This window comes from Conger conger, chromosome 8 (genome assembly GCF_963514075.1).
Source record: "Conger conger chromosome 8, fConCon1.1, whole genome shotgun sequence".
NCBI classification, from domain to species: domain Eukaryota; kingdom Metazoa; phylum Chordata; class Actinopteri; order Anguilliformes; family Congridae; genus Conger; species Conger conger.
This window is the reverse complement of record NC_083767.1, coordinates 45,674,268-45,695,205: the sequence shown is the minus strand read 5'-3', so window position 1 is coordinate 45,695,205 and position 20,938 is coordinate 45,674,268. Positions and strand designations below refer to the sequence as shown.

The 20,938-nt window shown below is 43.3% G+C and overlaps 2 protein-coding genes across 3 annotated transcripts; one reads left to right on the top strand and one right to left on the bottom strand.

Annotated features, from left to right (window-relative positions):
* Positions 1-162: 162 nt before the first annotated feature.
* Positions 163-5,160, bottom strand: cbll1 (Cbl proto-oncogene-like 1, E3 ubiquitin protein ligase). Of its 2 annotated transcripts, none has more exons than XM_061251767.1 (6): positions 5,041-5,160; positions 3,847-4,014; positions 3,437-3,537; positions 3,214-3,297; positions 2,720-2,793; positions 163-1,618 (listed from the first exon to the last, which is right to left on the bottom strand). In XM_061251767.1, exons 1-6 carry the CDS (start codon positions 5,051-5,053, stop codon positions 550-552), a joined length of 1,509 nt encoding a protein of 502 aa, XP_061107751.1. In that variant the 5' UTR covers positions 5,054-5,160; the 3' UTR covers positions 163-549. The 2 variants fall into 2 exon arrangements, with proteins under 2 accessions (XP_061107751.1, XP_061107752.1); XM_061251768.1 differs by having other exon boundaries at positions 163-1,603.
* Positions 5,161-5,968: 808 nt separating this feature from the next.
* Positions 5,969-19,512, top strand: si:dkey-159a18.1 (sortilin). The gene is made up of 21 exons (XM_061252273.1): positions 5,969-5,996; positions 6,613-6,675; positions 8,235-8,311; positions 8,693-8,795; positions 10,012-10,179; positions 10,519-10,592; positions 10,953-10,999; positions 11,355-11,491; positions 11,690-11,773; positions 12,342-12,402; positions 13,514-13,669; positions 13,798-13,895; positions 14,179-14,278; positions 14,605-14,776; positions 14,947-15,140; positions 15,653-15,845; positions 16,305-16,421; positions 17,811-17,922; positions 18,061-18,170; positions 18,462-18,548; positions 18,779-19,512. The coding sequence occupies exons 3-21, from the start codon at positions 8,268-8,270 to the stop codon at positions 18,783-18,785; spliced, it is 2,064 nt and encodes a 687-aa protein (XP_061108257.1). The 5' UTR covers positions 5,969-5,996; positions 6,613-6,675; positions 8,235-8,267; the 3' UTR covers positions 18,786-19,512.
* The last annotated feature ends 1,426 nt before the right edge of the window (positions 19,513-20,938 follow it).

The window sequence follows — 20,938 nt, the reverse complement described above, 5'->3', positions numbered from 1 at the left end:
GTATGGAACAATGAATTTACAGAGCTAACGGAAGACCTTGGGAGGGAGCACTTCCTGGGTCCACAATTGCACTCGCACACAGTTCACAATGAACCTCACATTTGTCCATTCATGTTAAGAGACAACCATAATCACCACTGTTACAAAAATGGAATGAGAACATTTTCATTTTTAAACTTTTTAAAAATTTATTGAGGCAGGGGAGGGGGAACAAAACTGGTGGAATTCTATCCTGAGCACAGGATGGAGAGAAAACCTAACACTGAAGGTGATAAATGCTTGTCTGACAGAAACAGACTCTTCTAGGAATGAACACCAATGTTTGAACCATAATCTACCCCGTGAAAGGGAGGGGAAACCCCTAAAAGCAATCCCGTGTCCTTTTCCATGTTAAGTTCACCTTAGTCTTACGCATTACAGAGAGAGGGCAGAAGCCTGGCACTTCATACAAAGACTTCAATCCGACACTCAAAAAACAAAATGCTGTACATTATTCAATCCAGTAAGCGGTGGGGCAGTTTCACACCATTCACTCTGATAAGGTAATATCTACTGGTAATATGGTCTATACCGGGACTGATCAGGGTGGTGGGGTCCAGGCATCTGGCCCTGCGGAGGGGGGCCCTGCATTCGGGGGGGAGGGGGCCCCCGGGGGGCCGGCCATATCCCAGGGCTCAGGCCCCCCGGTTGGTTGAAGGGGGGGCTGAGCGTTCCTTGGTCCTCGGAGAACTGCTGCATGGAGTTGGGGTTGTAGTGGTGCGGTGGGGGGGCATTGACAGGAGGGCCTCCATGCTGGGGTGGGGGCCCAGGTGGGGGGTGGTTCATATAGGGGGGCATCTGGTTAATGATGTGTCCAGGGGGTGGAGTAATGGGGGGCGGGGCAGAGGACATAGGGGGAGGGGCCTGGTTATACACCATATGGGGGGTCCCTGAGCCCTGGGGGGGGTGCTGCATGGGGTGGTTGATTGGGGGAGGAGGGGGAGGGGGCGGGCCATAGTGCTGTTGTGGCGCCATCATGTGGTGTGGGTGGGTCACGACAGGCTGGCCGGGGTAGTCCCCCGGGTGGTGGTGGGGAGGGGCAGGGCCGGGGCCCGGCTGAGGGAGGGGCTCCCTGGAGGAGGCGGAGCTGGAGTCGTCCTGGATGGGCACGGTGATGAGGTTGCTGTGCTTGCGCGTGGTCACCGTGGCGATGCGGAAGGTCTCCTGTGCGAGGGAGCGGGACGGCCCCAGGTCGGAGGAGGACGAGGGCGGGGCCTGGGCGGGGCGGAGGTCATCGTGCGGGGGCGGCTGGCCGTAGGGGTCGTGACCCGCATGCTGCAGCGGGGGAGGCAGCAGGATGTGCGATTTGGGCAGGTGCGGAGGGGGGGGCAGGCGGTGCTTGTCCGGGGGCAGGAGGAAGCGCTCGGGCAGGTCGGGGGCGGGGGGCAGGTGCAGGCCGTCAGGCCGGCTGGCCGCGGGCTTGCCCGCGCGCATGTGGCGGTGGTTGATGTGGGCCTGCAGGTCTCTCTGGGACAGGTAGGTGCGCTTGCAGCCCTGCACCATGCTGCACATGAAGAGGGAGCCACGTAGGCACTGCTCGATGCGCTGGACCGGGTCAGTGCAGCTGTACAGGGACACACTGTGCTTGAGATTTAGTAAGAGAAATGGAGCCAGCGACAGCAAACACTCACTTCATTAACAGCCCATACACCAGGGCTTCAGTGACGGGATACTAGGCGCACTAGTGTGGTACTCGGCAACAGCAAACAGACTAGAATTAGTCAGTAAGGCGCGATACCACTAGCTATTTCACTATTATACTGAAGTTTAAGACCAAACCTGTTCTACCCTATATTAAAGCTTATTGTGCATAGAAACATCAAAAATAATTTGCAGGCTGCACAGCAATAAAAATTATGTAATTCTATTTTAATTAAATCAAGGACCCTGAGCACTGAAACTTCCCATATCAAGAGTATGTTTCAGTCAGAGCAGTTATAAAGAGATAATTCTTGGAGTACTTAAACGCCCTTCCCTGGTACAAAATACAATTTCATTTATAAAAACAGCCTAACATTAAATTGTACAGTAATTTGAGCGAGTGAAAAATGAAACTGTCTGAACTACATAATCATACATTTGAAAAGGTACCATCCCTTTCAAAGTTTTGCTGGACATTTAGTATGCCCTATACTGTTAATCCTATACGCCTCTTCTTCAATACAATGGCACCATCACAGTTCACGGTATGGAATATGCTAACTGCATGCACAGCCAAAGTGTAAAACACTCTCTTAAGCATTCATTTCACTCAGAAGATAATAAGCTTATTTTCTTAAGATTTTAGATACCTTCAAACATAACGGCGACAGCAACAATGTGAATAACAATCAATTTGACATATAGTGCATTTGCAGACACTGTAACAAATACAACACAAAATGATAGAGCCAGAACCCACCAAAACCAGCTAATGAGGTTTAAAAAAAAAATCCAGGGAGGAGCCATCCCATGTAGGCCTGCCTGATGTCAATAGTGAAGAACAGGCTAGCTGACAATGGTAAATGATTTCAACTTTGGTGCAATATGTCAACCTACTACACAGTAACCTTGAACAAATTTAAAAAGGTGAAAAACTGGCCAGGAAGGCCTACATGCATAGAAGAGAGAGGAGCTACAGACCAACAGGATAATGATAATACAGGAGCTATATACAGGAGAAGAGGAAAATAATCCTTACCCAGGGCACATCTTGTCACATTTTTTCTCGTACAGAACAGCACAATCGTAGCAGAACACATGTTTGCAGGGGATCTGTGGAGAGAACAGAGCATGGTCACCACCTTGAGCCATCTGTAGCAATAAAGTAATAATCAACATGATGACAATGTGAAGCTGTAGTTTGTGCAAAAAAAAAACCCCACAAAAATGTAAGAGGAAGGTAAGAGAGCAATCTTCATATTTGCAGTTGGTCTACAATAAAGAATACATGTTGCTCCCACTGCAAATATAAAGTTTGAGGTCATAATGACGGAATCAAAAATTGGTGCTGGTTTCCAGACATATATATGCCGTTCTGGCCAATTTGACTACAGTATGCCTTTGAAGAATTAAGCATATTGCCAGGTTCATAACACACAGTTTCTGATTGACTGGGCAAACTCCTCTGGGAACATAAACTTAACACAGAACGAGGAGGACAACACATACATATTGAAGAAAGCTTTGTCATACCATTCGCCCATATATCTTTATAGGCAGTCCGCACTTGTCACAGAAATGCACCGGAGTGTCATCCTTTTCTCCAAGCAAGTTCAGCTGAGGAAATAATGCTTATACATTCAACTACATAATTTCAAACTCTCAATATGAAGTAATGCCATAATAAAAGCCAAGCTAGGCACTTTAATTATCATTACCCTTGGGAAGGGCTAAGGGGAGTTCAAATAAATCAAACCTTATAATCCCAGAACATCTGCTGAGGAAATCTCCGTTGACTGCCAAAAGCATCCCCAGACTTGCACTCAAACCTCTCCTCCTGTTTGAAACCAAAATTCTCTGGAACACAGGAAGTGGTCCAATTATAAACTGTAGTACAAAAGTCACTACAAGCTGATCCCGGCCTGAGAATTACTGCAATGTTTCCATGGTAACTCTCTGATACAACTGACAGGAGTCAGAAGCATGGTTTGAGAAATAATAGTTTATACCATCTTATTTTTCATGTTTAAACGGAGATGAAGTTTATATACAATTATTTACCAAGTTCTATTAATTGTCACTTAGAAACGTTGTCAGGAATATGCATTTTGTGTAGAGAATCATAGAAATTATGACTTGTTATGACCGCAAACAAATTCAGCAGACCTTCATCCCCAGTCTGTGATTTGGAAGGCAGCCGGTTCATTGCTCGCTGCGGCCGAACGACAGGCTTGCTCCGGATGACCTGTTTGGAGATGAGCTTGATGGGGATCCTTCTACGGACATCAGGACCCCCCAAACTCCCCGAGCCGTCCGTGCCCTGCAAATCATTATCTGCAAACAGGGAAGACCATTGCTTTGTGATGTATCATTCATACAATAAGTTAGGTGACTTCTATATTATGAGAATTGTTTTATGGCATGTCTCATAGCTATATAATATACCAGTACTTGTCCTTCAGGAACTATTGGTTAGTGCTGACAAGTTGGGTGTTCGCTGAGATTTTTCGGGGTTTTGTAATGGATTCCACAGGTCAGGATAGATTACATAGGTTGTTTACGATATTTTACACTGAAACTAGAAAAAGACTAACTCCGTAGCAAACATTTCCGGACAGTGTTACAAAACCATTTCACGCCTATACAGCTCTTGTTTTGAATCTTAGCCGGAAAACTGGAATTGTTAGCTAACTTGTTGCTAAGATTAAATTAGCTTCGCAATATAGCTCTAGCTAGCTAGGCATCGTGTTTTGTGTCCTTCTCAGTTTCTTTGACGTGCACGAGTATTTATCCCAGGTAACGCCGTCAATTATCAAGGCTGGTTAGCATAGTTACTAGCTAACCATCAAACATTGGGTAGCTAACGTTAGCCAACTAGGCGAATTACCGCAACCAACTTGTTAGCTAGACGAGCTAACTGCCATTCGCAGCGACTCCCGCAAAGTGTTATAACGTTGACTAGCTAACCGCTTCCTATATGCGTTTATTAGACTTGCTAGCAACATACTAACGTTTAACAGATTATCGTTAGAACTATATTATTTGTGATTTCAAGACGTTAGTCAAGATTTAGTATCTAGCTAACTTAGCTAATAATAATATGCAGATAAAACAGTAAAATACCCTAATGTGCAAGAGCCAGATAGCTAATTGTGTTAGCTTTGAGACGCTAACAGGCCGCAACTCAAAAGCTTCTTAGAAGTGGGAATTAAGTTCATTACCAAGGAATCAACATCATGAAGGAACGTTTGGCGTTATATAAAACATATATATCCTGCACCGTAGAAATTACTGATATGACATTCAACATATTTATCATTCTCTTTCAGAATATCAACAAAATGGTTATTCCCTCCTTACCACTCTGGTCCATGATTCGGAGCTGCAGTGCCCAATGAAAGCGGAACTTACATTCATGGGGGCGCGTCTTTCTCAGGAAGTCTGCGAAATATCTGCTGGAAAGAGAGATGGTGCCCTCAAGTGGCATAACCTGACAATCAGTGATCGCTACCAAATTAGCAACCATACAATATTAACTGAGGAGTTCTGAAAACTTTCTTCTGTTTTCGTTTCCTCCTCTCATTTTTTCCTTTCACTTAATATCCTTTTGTGACGGTTTCAGAAAGAATCAAGCAAAGGACTGGAGCAGTGTTCAGCGGGTAGGCACATTGACATCCAATTGTGACACCATCACTTGAATAATTCAATAATTACGAAGAACATAATTTAATTCTTTTGATTATCAGAAATCATATAGTTTATTTGCTCGTGTATATATAACATGATCAAGAAAGCAGTATGACTAAAATGAAATACGTACCCCCCCCCCCATACAAATATGTTATAGAACATTTTCTGGACGAGATGTAAATATGTCAAGCAATACTGGAAAGACATTTTCAGTGAAGTTGACTCGGTCAAACGAGATACTTGGTTGCCAGCTCCTGTGAAGACCCGTAAGAAGTGTATGTAAATTACCCAGTTGCATCGCCTCCACCTCTTTGCATTCAAGTGCGACGTGACTTATGTCTGTCTCTCACACACGCCAGGGGTGCGGAGGTTAGTTCGCTTAAGACAAGATGACAGAAAGACTCTTGGTACTTTTTGGAGTCTTGGTACTTGTCGCGGTGGTGAGTTCACAGGGGCTTAAGCAAGAGAAGGGGAGTAAGCGCACCATATTTTTTTCTAGGACTGTGAAAGAAGAGACGCGGTCGCGGGATAAAAGGGATACCAGGACCAGGGGTCCCAGCTTCAATTCATGCATATTAAAACTCCCTGCTTCGGATTGGAAGAAGTTGGATCAGAACACCCATGAGGTGAATGTGTGTGTGTGTGTGTGTGTGTGTGTGTGTGTGTGTGTGTGTGTGTGTGAAAGCACTTTCAATAAAGAAGAATGGAAGAATGGCTAGGCTGCAACATTTACGGGACATAATTAAACAAGAACAAATACAGTATAACTATTTTATGGAAAACAAAATTCAGAGTATTAATTTATATACTCTGCTGTGAAATGTGCCCTGAGAAGTTATGGTATCATTAAATATGAAGGGATATGAATGTGTATGCATGTCAAATAAACCAAATAATGCTTATCTCAAGTGGCTTCACCTTAGTTAGCTCAATTGTCAAAAAGTGTGATGAGGTGGCAGAGACAGTTGGACCTTCACTGACCATGCTCTGTCTGCCTGATAAGGCATACTGCCCTTATAGCTAAGGTCTAGAACACTCGTAGCCCTGATTCAGTTCTGATAATAGCCATTGCAGGTTTGCTTCCACTTGTTAGGCACTGTTTCATTCAGAATGATATCTGTGTCAATGTGTCTTTTTTATGTATATGGCATTACAGTATACAGTATAAAGATGCATTTTTGGTGTTTTATGTGTCTTGGTGCTCTAGTAATTTATTGAAAGTTGTGTTGGTGTTCTCTGCAGACTGCATTCCATGGAGATGATGGCTCTAGTTTTACACTCACATGGGTTGGTGATGGGACCGGGGTAAGTGTACACTGCAATTTCATGAATGGTGATTGGAATTGTAATGGATTTAATGAAGTTCATCATGTTCATCATGTTCCTACGGCAGTAACAAAAATGGATTGTCTTTCAGTTGGATTTGGTCACTGCAAACAACTGCGATCTCAGTTGTTTTTTTTTTGTTTTTTTTGCATTTATATAACGGTTTTCTCACACTCAAAGCACTTTACCGTGATGAGGGAGAAACTCGCCTCAACCACCACCAATGCGTAGCACCTACCCGGGTGATGCACAGCAGCCATTTTGTGTCAGATTGCTCACCGGTTGAGGGGGAGAGATCAATTTGATCTCACACCAACATCCAGACTTACTGCTGGTCATATTTTTCCTGCATATAAACTCATTTGTTATGTAGCTGATGCTTTTATCCAAAGTGACTTACAGTTGACTAAGTAGGGGATAATCCCCCCTGGAACAATGCAGTGTTAAGGGCACAACACAAGATACCAGAACAGCTTGACTGTGTCTTGGCATAGATTCTACAATATCTGCACCTGTACTGAGGGGGATGTAACACCATTCTTCCATGAGAAATTCCACCATTTGGTCTTTTGTTGATGGTGGTGGAAAACGCTGCCTCAGGCACTGCTCCAGATTCTCCCTTTAGCGTACAGTCCACTTGAGAGCTGATGACTAGAGATCAACATGGCATAATGGTTTACATTGTTTTAATGCTTATAAAATCATCAGTGGATGGGGGCACTGTCCTTCTGGAAGAGACCACTACTCATCAGATTGTAAATGCATTTGTTAATTGCTGTTCACCTTGCCTTCTATGGGGTTTTGTGGACATAAACCACACCTGCAAGTGCACCCTGCACAATGACAGAGCCACAAGATCCCTTCATAGTGGGGGTAGCTTCTTTTGGCGTGCTTCACATGTATAGTAAAGGATGAATAATCAGACCGTATGATGTTTTCCACACTTAAGACAACTACCTGTGTTCTTTGCACCACTTTTCACACTAACGTGTATTTTTAGCTCTAATAAGGAGTTCATGCACAGAACATAGTATCCCTCTCTGTGAAGTTTGATGAGATTGCATGATTGATTGATTGATTGATATACATACTCAACTGATTCAGAGCTGCTTGTTCGTTTTGCTTTGAATCTGGAACCAATGCATGGACATCACGGCCGAGGAGCATGCACTTCCAGCCACAAATTCCCATAGTTAATGAGGAGAATCGTGCCAGCAGTATCCAAGCCACTATTGCACACCATCAGCAAGTTAAGCAGTCTCTTTGTTCATGATGGTCCGGCCCAATGTTAATGTCTGAAATTCATTTTTGTCAGAGAAAACTACAAAAACCAAGGCACTACCCAGTTCCATGAGATAAACTAATGTTTGCATCTTTGCATATTCCACAGGCTTTACATTGCTGTGTGTTATTATTACAGAGTGCATAACCAACTACAAGTAGCTTATGTAAGTAGCTTCATGTTTGCTGTGTTTGATTACAGAGGTCAGCAATGATGATGATGATGAGTGTTTCCATTATTATTTTGTGCCTGTAAGGTGATTCTCGTGCTGTCAACGATCAGTCCTCCCATGGGTGTGGTTGTAGGAGGAGGATCGTCCCGACTTTATAGAAGGTAAGTGGTTCTCCATACAGTCCACACTTAGCATGGCCTCAGTCTGAAACAAACCCTGGTGCCTGTATCTAAAAGCAGGATTACAGCCATAGCAGGATGACTGCACTGAGTAAAACACAGAACAGCTCTTTTTACTTCAATTCATGTTCCAGATTTGGGAAGGTTCCGGGTTGTCCTCAGTGCAGTTATCTAGCTAAATCTGCAATCCTGCTTCGTGATACAGGACCATGATAGAGGACCCTACACCTAGGGTGCTTTACATTGCCTGGATCAATAGATTTGTTTTTCTGGAGTACTTCTCATTGCTCTAAGATTTTAGTTTCAATACTGCCAACATCCACAGAAGCTGTAACTATTTTCCTGTGAATTCACCCCTGACAGTCAGGACTATGGGAAAACCTTTCATGATATCACCCATGTCATCAACAACACCTTAATACGGAAAGAATTTGGCATTAGCACTGGCCCTGGGAACTCGGAAAAGGTAAGAAACACCATCAGTCACACGGAATGTATAAGGGTATATCCTTTCATTTATTTCTATTTTGACATTTTTCTATTGGCCACTGCTTTCACGGGTGCTTCTCAACTTTTCTTTTGTGGTCAGGTTATAACTTTACATTTAATTTGCTTTGAAAATAAAACATTGTTCAGAGCTTTTTCTATTGTAAAAAATACACTGCAACAGATATTATACATGTATAAGCATGGAAAAAGATCATTATTAATTTGCTATTAGGTTTACCTTGTTTTCTGTACAATTAAAAACAACACTTTGCACAATCTGTGCAGGATGATGCGTGGGTATACACTCTGGCAGAACCGCACATATCATCCTATTTGAGATACTTTGGCCAATCAGCACAGCCTGTCTTCTGTGCTTCATCACCCCTCAGCAGTTAAGTTGTTGAGGCCATAGTGTCAAAACTCATCATATTTTAGCTACAGAAGCAGCCTCAGAACAACTCCCCCACTCTGTCAGGAACACCGGAAAGATGCCACTTCCCACAAGATGCCACAGACTCTTTGGTGTTTGACATTTAGTCAGGCTTTCAACAGAATTTAGATATTGAACAGAATGGAGATCAATCAGTAAATATATTAGGTTTTGCTGTGGAAATTCTATGCAAAATTACTGGGATTGCCATTTAATTAGCATGCTACTCACAATTGCTTATTTAATTTATAACAGGATTGCTGCTGGAAGTGGTGACTGCACTAGAAATGTAGTTCCTTGTTGTAGTTCCCTGTGTGTTGTAGGATAATAGTAGGAGCCCAGATTTTAAAGATGTCCTGACACCGACTGTGGTAATTAAAGCACCCTGGACATTAAATGAAAAATTAGTGGTTTTATCACTGTTGGCCTAGTTAGCAATCTGATAAGCACTCTTACATTTAATGAGCTAAATCCTTTGCATTCCCTGTCAGTATGGTCCATTTAAGTGAGAAATGAGGTCACTGTTGACCTTATTGAATGTAGATGTTAATAAATAACTATGAAACAATGCCATTACCGTCTCTTTGAATAGTTTGTTTAACATATGGCAGGTATGTAGTCAAACTGCCATTTGCACTTGCACAGAGAAGACAGGTGACCTTAGATGAGCTTGGATGTGGTAAGGATTGGGGAAATACAAGCTAATCTAAATGTATCATTAAACTACCAGAGATGCAGAATTAATGACTGATTGATCTCACAGGTAATTCTCACAGGGGACATCCCTGCCCTAGAATCGAATGGAGGCGTCATATTCACCTCCACTGATGCAGGCGTGTCCTTCAAACCAGTCCAGCTGCCCTTCCACCAACGCCAGGCAATCAGCTTCCATTTCCAGAACCCCAACTACCTGGTCACTATTAGCAACGATGTGAGTGACAAATACTTAATCAGGTATTTGTTTAATTTGATCGGGTATTCAGGAATGCAGGTACATTTTAACAGTTCATACACATTTGAAACTGTGTGAATATATTATTATAAGTGTTCCTCTTACTGACATATTCTAACTACAGGGACATTATAACTGGCATTCTGCTGTAAAGACACTAATACTAACTGGTGTGTAACAACACGAACAGACAGGTTCTATCACATTTTCAGGTGTGTGGATATTTACTATGCTATGCAGCCCATGTGAGACAAAGTATTATTTGTTCATATTGACTGATGTTTCAACATGACTTATGCTTCTATGCATATTTTTCAGGGTGGCCTTTGGTTGTCTGTAGACTTTGGGAACATGTGGAACAAGCTCCAGGACGGCGTTCACTCTTTCATGTGGTAAGAGCAAACATGACCTTTCCGCTGCAGCAGAGTTTTGAATGTAGCAAGTGTTTGAATGTCTTTGAAACGTAAATGAAGTTTGATGAATAGTGCTCAAATATTGTCCTCCACATGTGCTTTATGGGGTAACAGGAGGTTCATTTCTACAGCCCATTAACACAGAAGAATAATGTCTCTCTTTTGAGGTAAACAACAGTCGCACAATACCACCGTTATAAATTACATGGCCTCTTATGGGGTTGGTTTTGCTGGCACTGTGAACCACAGGTTAAACCAAGAAAGCAGTTCCACCATGACAGGGTTGAGTGTGGCCATAATCGTGACCAGTGTTGACTGTGGCTTCTCTTTCACTCTCAGGGGATCAGGCATCACTCTTTTCTTTAGCTGCAGCCCCAACGGGACAGGTGAGGGGTTAGCACTTTACCCAGAGTTGGCTGGAGGCACCACCTCAACACCTTTCAACATGGAGAGGGCTGAAAGGTGTATGAAATATGAAAAAGTGTAACTGTTGATGTATATACTGTATGTAGAGTTTTAGAACTCCCAGTCCTGCAATTATATTGAAATGCTACAAAATAAATATGCTCCATTTTAGTGATAGCGGATAATGGAGTGATAATGGAGGTCACTACATACTGGGGAAAATCTCCAGGCTTTCAAGTCCAGGCCTGGGTAATGATGCAAATGCAGCAGCTCCCTAGTAGCAGTGCCTTGGCTGGCATTGTGAGACCTGTGTGATTGTATTCTTTTCTTGCACAGTGGACGCTGACACGAGGGGGGAACTGTTCCTGAGGAGGACTGAGGACCTGGGCAAGACTTTCACCGACCTCACTCACAATATCTTCTCTTTCGGCTACATTGGGGGTTTCCTGTTCACCTCTGTCTTGGAGAAGCAGGTGAAACACGCAAACCGGCTGAACACACCATGCTAACACACATGGCAAACCACACACACACACAGAGCAGAGACACGGCGCACACACATACACTCAGCAACAGAGGACAAGTGGCATTTCAGAAAACAGTGCAAATGCAACTGTGCACCTGGCAGGCAGGTAGTCTCAGTTTTAATTTTCTTGAAATTACTGTTACAGGGGGAGCCCCGTGTCATCTATGTGTCCTCAAACCAGGGTGACATCTTCAATAAAGCTCAGCTGCCCTCTGCCACTATTGAGCAGGTAAGACTCTCCCTCTCTTTTCCTCTCCTCCCTCTGTTGTCATTTATCAGTGAAGGATCCATTCAACTTATCCAACACAGTCTCTCACCCACATGCACAAAAAAACGAACAAAAAGAAAAAAAGAAAAGCAGAGTACTACAATAAAAGACCAATACAATGCAAAGGTGCTGACCCAGAGACTTGCCAGCGTGTTGTAAAGGGGAGGGAGGGGCTGGGGTGGTGTGCATGGGTGTACTTGTCAGGTGTTTGAGATGCTGGTGGCTCGACTATTTCTCCACCCCCAACTGCTGATGAGGCAGAAAGGGATACTCTCTCCCAGGGTAATTAACTGACCTAAAATGCAGGGCTGAGTGGAAACACACGCATGCACACAAACACGTATGCGCACACCCAAGCCCTGTCTTTGACTTTTAAACATCCTCTTGCTTTACGATCTCAAGCTCAACAACTAAAAATTAAAGCCTGTTAGATTTGGTTGATTTTCAAGCATTCTGGGGACAGTATTTACACAGGTCTCTACTGTGCTGCTGCTATTGTGAACTTGCCTGTATCCCTGTCTGTTGTCAGTTCTACTCTGTTCTCGATGGAGATGAGGATATGATCTTCATGCATGTGGATGACCCAGCAGGTAGGCAAGCAAAATGTTTCATTCGCTGCTGTCTCACAAACAATTATTGTTCTCAACCCTAAAGCTCTGTCATCTGTCTGAAATTTAATCGGGAGCTTAACTGTCATATTCTATTGCCACCACCCTGAAGATTTTGCCACCAATCTTGATGACTCTTAGTATCCACCACCCAGAGATTTTCAGCAATAGCTATACATGATTAACAAGTTAACTTGGTTCATTCATTTACATGTATTGAAAATTGAAACGGTAACTTCATAAACTAGAAAAGTTTCAGTCTTAGCCTAATATCAATTATTGCCACTTATGTTCTGCTCTGTTAATGTCCATTAATATCCACAACCCTGATATTCCACCATTCCACAGATGTTTAATGTCAGTGATGTCAATTTCAATAAGCTTTCAGATCACAGGGTACTTGTTCAGTAGACATGTGTTAGTATAAAATAAGGTTTTGGAATGTGCAGTTGGTTTGTAGGGGACTGTTAGATTCTGAATTGAGTTTGAAAGTTTCACAGGTGAAGGTTGAGTCATGGCATTGACACTGTCCTGTTCTGTCATCAGATGGTCAGGCTGGAGAATAGCAGACTCGTTTTACAAGTTTTTCTTTGCTGCCACAAATAGATTGTGAATAATCCATCTCACCGCCGTCTCGTGGCTGTCACTTAATTGCTTCGGTCAGCGTATATCTGTGCTCACTGAAATCCACTTCAGCATTATGATGTACATGCAGATAAAGAGTGAGAATGGCTTCATTTTTCTGGTGAAACCTGTTACGTTCTCTTGGCTATGCCAGTCTGGATTAGCTGATGTGAAGGTCTACTGTAAATATCAGGGTGTGTGTTCAAAGGAGAACATTTATTTTCTTGATTTCAATCTTCACAGCTCATTTGTCAGAAGCCATGTTTATGGATTTTTATATAGAACATGCTTTGTAAACATACATATAAGATTTGCAAGATGTACCATGTCATCAAGTGGAACATAAGCAAAACTGAGGCTTGCACCTCCCTTTGGGGACCTGAATCATCAGATCCCGCTCGTGTGTGTGTTCTGTTAACAGTGCTCTTTCTTGGGCTGTGTCAGCTGTGCTCTGTCTCCACTGTCACAGCGGACACGTATTTCGGCACGGTTTACACGTCAGATGACCGCGGAATTCTCTACTCTAAGTCGTTAGAGCGCCATCTGTTTGGCGGGGAGGGGAAGAGCGACTTCACCAACGTCACGTCTCTGAGGGGAGTCTACCTCACCAATGTCCTGGAGGAGGGTACGGCCTGACGAGTCTTAACAACACACTCGCATTGAATAGCTTTATTCTTGCACCTGCATGTAATTTTAAGTGCATTGCAGTTGGACTAAAGTGGAATACGTAATTGTCCTCATTGTGCGTCCCAGATGATCGTATTCGGACAGTCATCTCCTTTGACAGAGGAGGCGAGTGGAGGTTACTCAGCAAGCCGCAGAATGCAGAGTGCGGAGTGAACACCAAAAATGTTTGTTACGTCTCTCTTTTTCTCTGTGTTTTTTGTACGTATGTGAGATTAATGCTTTGTGTGAAATTGTTTTTTTTCCTTATTTGTGGTTTTCATATTGTGCTTTTATATATTTAGGTGCAGGTTAGTGATGTGTACTGTATGTATGACATACATGATAGTGTGTTTATGATTACTGTGCCTGTATCTGTACATATTTTCTAAGTCTGGGTGAAAAACATGTGTGATATACATCTACATGATGACAGTCATGTACAATACGCTGTTTGTTTTGGCCCTCCAGTGCAACCTGCATATCCATGGAGAGTACAGCCGCTATAACGGCCTGGCGCCACTGCTGCCACTCTCCGACCCCAGTGCTATCGGCCTTGTCATTGCTCATGGTAACAGATCTGTCAGTCATCACCCTGATTCTTTCCAAAACAAATGCAACGCAGTGATATGACTAGCAAATGAATGCTAAAACAGTTTGATTTAGGAGGGGTAACTCAGCTTAACCACCACCTATGTTTAATATGTTAGCAATTTGTAGCAGGCAACTCAATGGAGGTGGAGATTTCTTCAGCCAATTAAACACAGGGGATTAGATTGCCAGATTGTCAAATCATTGTCCAGAATACTACAACCTATAGGTATTTTTTGTATAATAGCACTCATTATGCCAATGAGGGGTCTTTTATCCCTCTCCCTGTGACTGTGCGCCCCCCAGGCAGTGTGGGAGACTCTGTCACCTCAGCTCGGCCTGACGTGTACGTGTCAGACGACGGGGGGTACACCTGGGCACGGTCGCTGATGGGACCCCATCACTACGCCATCCTGGACTCCGGAGGTCTCCTGGTGGCAGTGGAGTCCCATACGGATCGCCTCATAAGCACTATCAAGTGAGAATATCCCTCTGTCTGTTCATTCATTTTTTATATCTGTGCAGTTGTGTAAGTGTGCTCCTTAAATCATGCTTATTTCAAATTTTATGTGGTAGATGTATATGTTGTGTAAGAGCTTGACAGAAATAGCGCTCTCTGTTTTGACCTCATGGCTGTGGTGACTCCAGGTTCTCCACAGACGAGGGGCAGTGCTGGAAGCTGTACAACTTCACTGACCATCCCATCTTCTTCGCTGGCCTTGCCTCTGAGCCTGGCACAAAGACCATGAACCTCACCATCTGGGGGTACCGGCCAGAGGAGCAGTACAGGGCCACATGGGTGGCAGTCACCATCGACTTCCAGCCCCTGCTCGTTAGAGAATGTGAGGGACATTTTCTTTCTCTCAAACGCATTCGCTGTTGATGTCATTTTTTAAAAAAAATGTTAAGAATATCTTTTTTTAATCTATATTTGGAGCAGTGGTGTGAGTATTTGTGGTGTGAGAATTTTGGGAGGTGTAGTAAATGGTTTAAACACTGACACTAACTGCTGTCTGCTTACTAAAATGGCTTGTGTTTCTAGGCTGCTGACAGAAGTGTTTTCCCTGTTTCAGAAATGTCTAAAAGTTTAAATGCTGTGGCAGAAAATGAGCTTCATAGCATGTCAGGAATAGAACATACCCGCTGACATTACATTACATTACATTAAAGGCATTTGGCAGACGCTGATTAGACTAAGCAGGAGACAATCCTCCCGTGGAGCAATGCAGGGTTAAGAGCTTTGCTCAAGCGGCCAACGGCTATGCGGATCTTATTGTGGCTACACGGGGGATCGAACCACCGACCTTGCGGGTCCCAGTCATGTACCTTAACCACTATCACTGCGTTTCCCCAGGCGAAGAGCGGGATTATGTCGAGTGGTTGGCGCATTCCACCGCCAGTCGGGACTCTGACACTGACGGGTGTGTCCTGGGGTACAGAGAGACCTTCAGGAGGTTGAAGAAGCAGGCTGTCTGCAGAAATGGGAGGGACTATGTCGTTCGCAGACAGCAGATGCCCTGCCTTTGCACCAGGGAGGACTATTTATGGTGCGACTTAGCCATTTATTTGTCATGTCACTACAACCTTACAGGGATGTTTTGTGAATGTTCTGTGCCTGTATCTGAAGTGCTACTTAATGTGACCTGTGTTTATTATGCAAAAAGGGGCTACCTGGCTGACAGACTCTTCCGACAATTCTTACGACATTGTATTGAACTTACAGTATTACATTTGCCTTGATGTTTCTGTTCCTTACATTACCAGTAATTCTGTCCTAGCGACATTCCAGGGTATTATTTGGCCGTACAATCACGAAAGAAAGTAATGCCCCAATTAACTTGTCAGAGAAAGACGGTGTGTAGCTTTGTGTTTTTGATTGAATAATATTAGGTGTGTGTTGGGTGTGGGGTGAGCTCTCTCTCCGCAGCAGCTGAACCACCAGACCTCTGAATCAGAAAAGGGCCATTGACAGTCATTCATGCGGGGCCTTTTCTCCTCCCTAACAGTGATTACGGGTACTATCGGCACGAGAACACCTCAGAGTGTGTGGAACAGACAGACCTCAGGGACCACATCCTGGAGGTGTGTTTAAATGGAGAAGAGGAGGAGCTTCAGACTTCAGGGTAATGTCGCTTATCATAATGGTACACACACACACACACACACGCACATGTAGGGGTCCTCGCACGGGACTCCAAATTATGTAGGGTCCTTGCACGGGCCGCCAAATAACGCAGGGATTTTACTCTCTACGAAACCGGGGCGCCAGTTAAACGTTGTGTTGCAGTATAACTGCGAAAAGTAATCAGTCTCATAAAATTACTGTTATCAGAAATATCCAACCACAAATATAGTATTTTAATTAATTAAAATAACCAATATTAATGATTGAACATACCGATAACCTGAAGGTTGGAAGTTCTTCGAAAGACTGCTTTAACTCGGCTCTCATGTCTATGCGATTCCAAAACGGACACCGGGTTTAATAAAATATATTTATTAAACAAACATACAAACACATAACAGATAAACTAACGGGAAGTTAGTAAGGAAATTTAGTAGGTTAAGTTAGGGCGTGTATGTGTGTGTGGGCGCGCGCGAGCGCGCGTGTCGCTTGAAGGAAAGGTAAGGTAAAAGTGGGAGTAGCTAGCTTGAGTAAGCTAGAGTTCTGGGTGTGGTAATGAGTTAGAGTTAGCTGTGAGAAGGGACTACTTGCGTAGTTTTACTCTATGTATGCGCAAAAGACGGCGAATCAATTCACGTACATATATATGTAGCTAACCAAACACATTACAATGGTTGGATGGTAAATATTGAAACACAGATTCACAAAAACAGTTAAGACTAAACTAAACACTGGCTATGCCTGAATGTTTGTTTTCTTACTGAGTCCATACGCATTGCTGGATCCAAAAGACATGCTGTCCTTGTAGAAGCGGCGATGGTGCTGTGAATGGTGTCCGGGAGAGATGCGCAGGCTGGGGTGTTCCCGTCTTAGCAGCGCGTTGTCGTCTGATCCGCTGGTCCTTTTCCAGGTGTAAAAGTTTGTTGCTGTTGTTCGCTGGTGAGTTTTGCAGGAGTAAACTGATGTTGCGTTCCGCGTACACCAGTTTCCACTCGCTATAGGCCACGAAGTTACCGCGAGGTAACTGGGTGTGTCCGTAGGCCTGGTAGTGCGCTGTGCAGCATTCAGCCTCTGTCCGAGTCTCGGAGCAGATGAGCTGAAGCGAATGGCCAAAAAGGGTGCGTCCAAGAGAAGAAGCAGAAGAGGCAGAAGAAGCAGAAGAAACAGAAGAGAGATCCCAAGAACGTGTCTTGCTCTTATACGGGACCGTTTATTGCTCCCGCCATGACGGGATTGGCTGAACCAAGTTAGACGTCATTCGTGGTGGACGTCGCGGAATTTTCCTGTGGGAATGTGGAAGTTGTAGTCCCTACACACACAACACTGTTGCTGTCATTAAATGTTTTGTATATAAGTCAGTGCTGCAATGCTGTCGTCCCTGGTGCAGGTACCGTAAAGTGCCCAGCGACAGGTGTGAAGGAGGATTCGCTCCTTTGCGCAGAGAGAGGACTGTCAGCAAGGGCTGTGGGGGCCCCAGTCAGGTGTCTGCTTCAAAGCCAGTGAGTTTGCCCTGTGAGGAGGACAAAATCACTAATTTACCTGCAGCTATATTCGCCCTGCAAAGCACGCAATGAGTATAACCGAGAGGGAGGTCTGACTGGACAGTGGTGATATATTTGTTATTACCTTGTTTCCAGAATGTCCCACAGACCACAGTCCTGGTGATGGTGGCGTCTGTGTCAGTCGTGGTGGTAGCTTTGGCTGTTGCTGGCCTTTTCATGGTCAGGAGGATGCTGCATACAGAAAGGTATGGTAGAGCATGTTGGGTAAACTGCAACAGTGATCTGAACTAAAAAGTAATGTCTTCTGTACCTGCAATGCCCCTGTTTGGCATTCTTAACATGTATTATTGTAGCTTATTTAATCATTCTACCTCAGTTACTCACATAGGAAAATTTGTTTATGCTAATTATTAAATAAGATATCTACAACATATGGACACTCATCATTCTTGTTTTTTTTAACACTGTATTTGTAGTCCTGACTGTCGTCTACTGCCCCCTACAGGATTCCATCATACCGCTTCTCTGCTCTGCAGGTGCAGGAGGAAGACCGTTGCATTCCCATTGGCCCACAGACAGTTCCCCTCAGCAATGCAGGAAGTGACCATAATGATTCAGATGAGGTAAACATTACTGCATGTTGCATTCACTATGTTCGATGGGAGAATGTCATATATGCCGTTTACATTTCCGATTGTAACTACTTGTGCTGAAGCCTTCATGCAAGGTCATTTTCAGAATCCTCTTCAAGGTATACTGATTAAACTTTGTGTGACTCATTATTAATGTGTGAAGTATGTCTACATCTGAAAACTAGGCAGCCATGATGATGTATTCTTCTATTTCTCTTTAGGATCTGATTGTGTAACTATGCCTGAAACAAGATCACTTTGGGGAAGAAATGTGATCTACATGCCTACGTGAACATACGCCAGCTGGAACCTGTTTGGTTGTGTGGCGTTAATTGACTGTTTCCTTGTTTGTATTGGCTTTCTGATGTTCTCTGGTTACCAGTGGAAGTATAAGAGAGGACAGCTCAATCAAAGACATTTATTTACTGTATTACAAAGGTAGTGTTAATGCCTTACTTTTGAAGTAAAATATTTTTCTCTTCCAGTATGCATCTCAGGGTATATTGTGTGAAGGAGTCATTTGTGGATTACAGCTTCACACTGTACTCTCATGACATGTTTGTACTCTGAGAAATTCACAATGTAAAATGGAGTGATCAAAAGCATCTCGAAACATAAAGAAATAATTGCACTGCTATAAAAATCAAGTGGAGAACTGTTAGTGTTGTTGTAACAGGAGTCTGTTGTTACACATTGAGATTCTTGGTATGAAGCTTGCCTGATCAGAATAGGGACCCCAGTTTATCTTGGGAAGCATTCTCACCTTAAAAATTCAGACATCCCAGAATTGTGGTCGATGGAGCCTTCTGCCCCCCCCCCCCCCCCCAACGACACATCACCGGCCATTCCACCATAGGATGAGGGTCACAGTTGGTCACTAACTGTATAATGTCGTACTAGAAACTGGAGTCCCTACATATTAGGAAGTAAGGTTTTATAAACAAACTATTCAATGAAATGCATTTTTTCTGTCCGAGTCATATTTTTAAAGCAATTCATGTTTGCTGTTAGACTTTATTTATTTATTTTAACATAATCTCTGTTATATGGATTTTGTTATGCTAATTTTCAGTGATTTAAAGCTCTTGTTCTGACTGATAAATAAAACTGAGCCATATTTCATGTATTTATTTTTTACAGTTGCATTCATTACAAAGATTATGTCCAGATTCATATACTTAGGTTGTATATGCAATAGTGAATCATATATTTATCTTGGATTTATGTGTAAATTATGTTTTCCACAGTATGGAAACTCATATGCAATTTCATATTGTTATACAAACTGACAGTAGTTACAGGGTACCCGCACATGTTGGGGTGACAGGGAATGAGAAAGCAGATCTGATGGCTAAACAATCCCTTACACGGGCTAATTTAATTGTTCCATTGGGCAGAATGGAAGGGAAATCACACATTTTGAATGCTTGCAATAAGAGATGGCAGGAACACTGGGGTGCTTGCTGAACAGGGCGGCATCTCCACAGGATACAAGCATCAGTCAAGCAGAGCAGTCAAGCAGAGCAGTCATGCCTGATGTGAATAGGGAAGATACAGTTACTGTGACTCCACTTCAGCTTGGACGTACACGGCTTAATTATTGTCGGCAAGCATGCTACAGGTCTATGCGACACATGCCAGGTACAGGGTGAAAGTGGGTATACATTTATTCTATAGACCCATATCTTTAATATTCTAATGTATTTCTGGTGAAATCAAACATGAAACTGACAGTCAATAGCAATGCTTGGCCACCCCACACTAGAAACACAGCTGGGATTGCTGGGAACATGATTTCACAGAAAGGACTGCACAATATTAAAGATATGGGTCTATAGAGTAAATGTATACCCCCTTTAATTTGGTAACAATTTATAGTTTTTGAGTTATCAGCTATGCAAATGAGCTGGGTGCCAACTGACAGTCAATAGCAACGTATGGCCACCCCACACTGGAAACACAGCAACAATTGCTGGGAACATGATTTCACCAAAAATACATTAGAATATTAAAGATATGGGTCCAGCTAACAAATGTATACCTTTCCTTTGGTAACAATTTATAGTTTTTGAGTTATCAGCTATGCAAATGAGCTGGTTGCCAATTGACAGTCTATGGCAATGCATGCCCATACCACACCTGACAGACAGCAACAACTCGTGGCAAACAGTTTTTAGAATAGAATAGAATAGAATAGAATAGAATAGAATAGCTTTATTGTCATTGCACAGCACAGAGCAACGAAATTACAGTTGACAGTTTCATCCCGTCCAAGAAACATACAGAAGCCATTTCGTGGCCAACATGGGGAGGGAGACAGGAGCAGGAGAACTATCATTAGATAAGAAAGAAACAATGGGGGTAGATGAGGGAAAAAAATA

Excerpts from the sequence above, each read along its gene's own strand:
- cbll1 (XM_061251767.1), bottom strand. Across the intron at positions 3,538-3,846 it reads ATCACAGACTGGGGATGAAG|AGAATTTTGGTTTCAAACAG; the intron begins GTCTGCTGAATT and ends CCTGTGTTCCAG. Across the intron at positions 2,794-3,213 it reads TAAAGATATATGGGCGAATG|ATCCCCTGCAAACATGTGTT; the intron begins GTATGACAAAGC and ends TTCTCTCCACAG.
- si:dkey-159a18.1 (XM_061252273.1), top strand. The coding sequence starts at position 8,268 with ATGGGTGTGGTTGTAGGAGGAGGATCGTCCCGACTTTATAGAAG. Across the intron at positions 8,796-10,011 it reads GCCCTGGGAACTCGGAAAAG|GTAATTCTCACAGGGGACAT; the intron begins GTAAGAAACACC and ends TTGATCTCACAG. Across the intron at positions 10,180-10,518 it reads TGGTCACTATTAGCAACGAT|GGTGGCCTTTGGTTGTCTGT; the intron begins GTGAGTGACAAA and ends CATATTTTTCAG.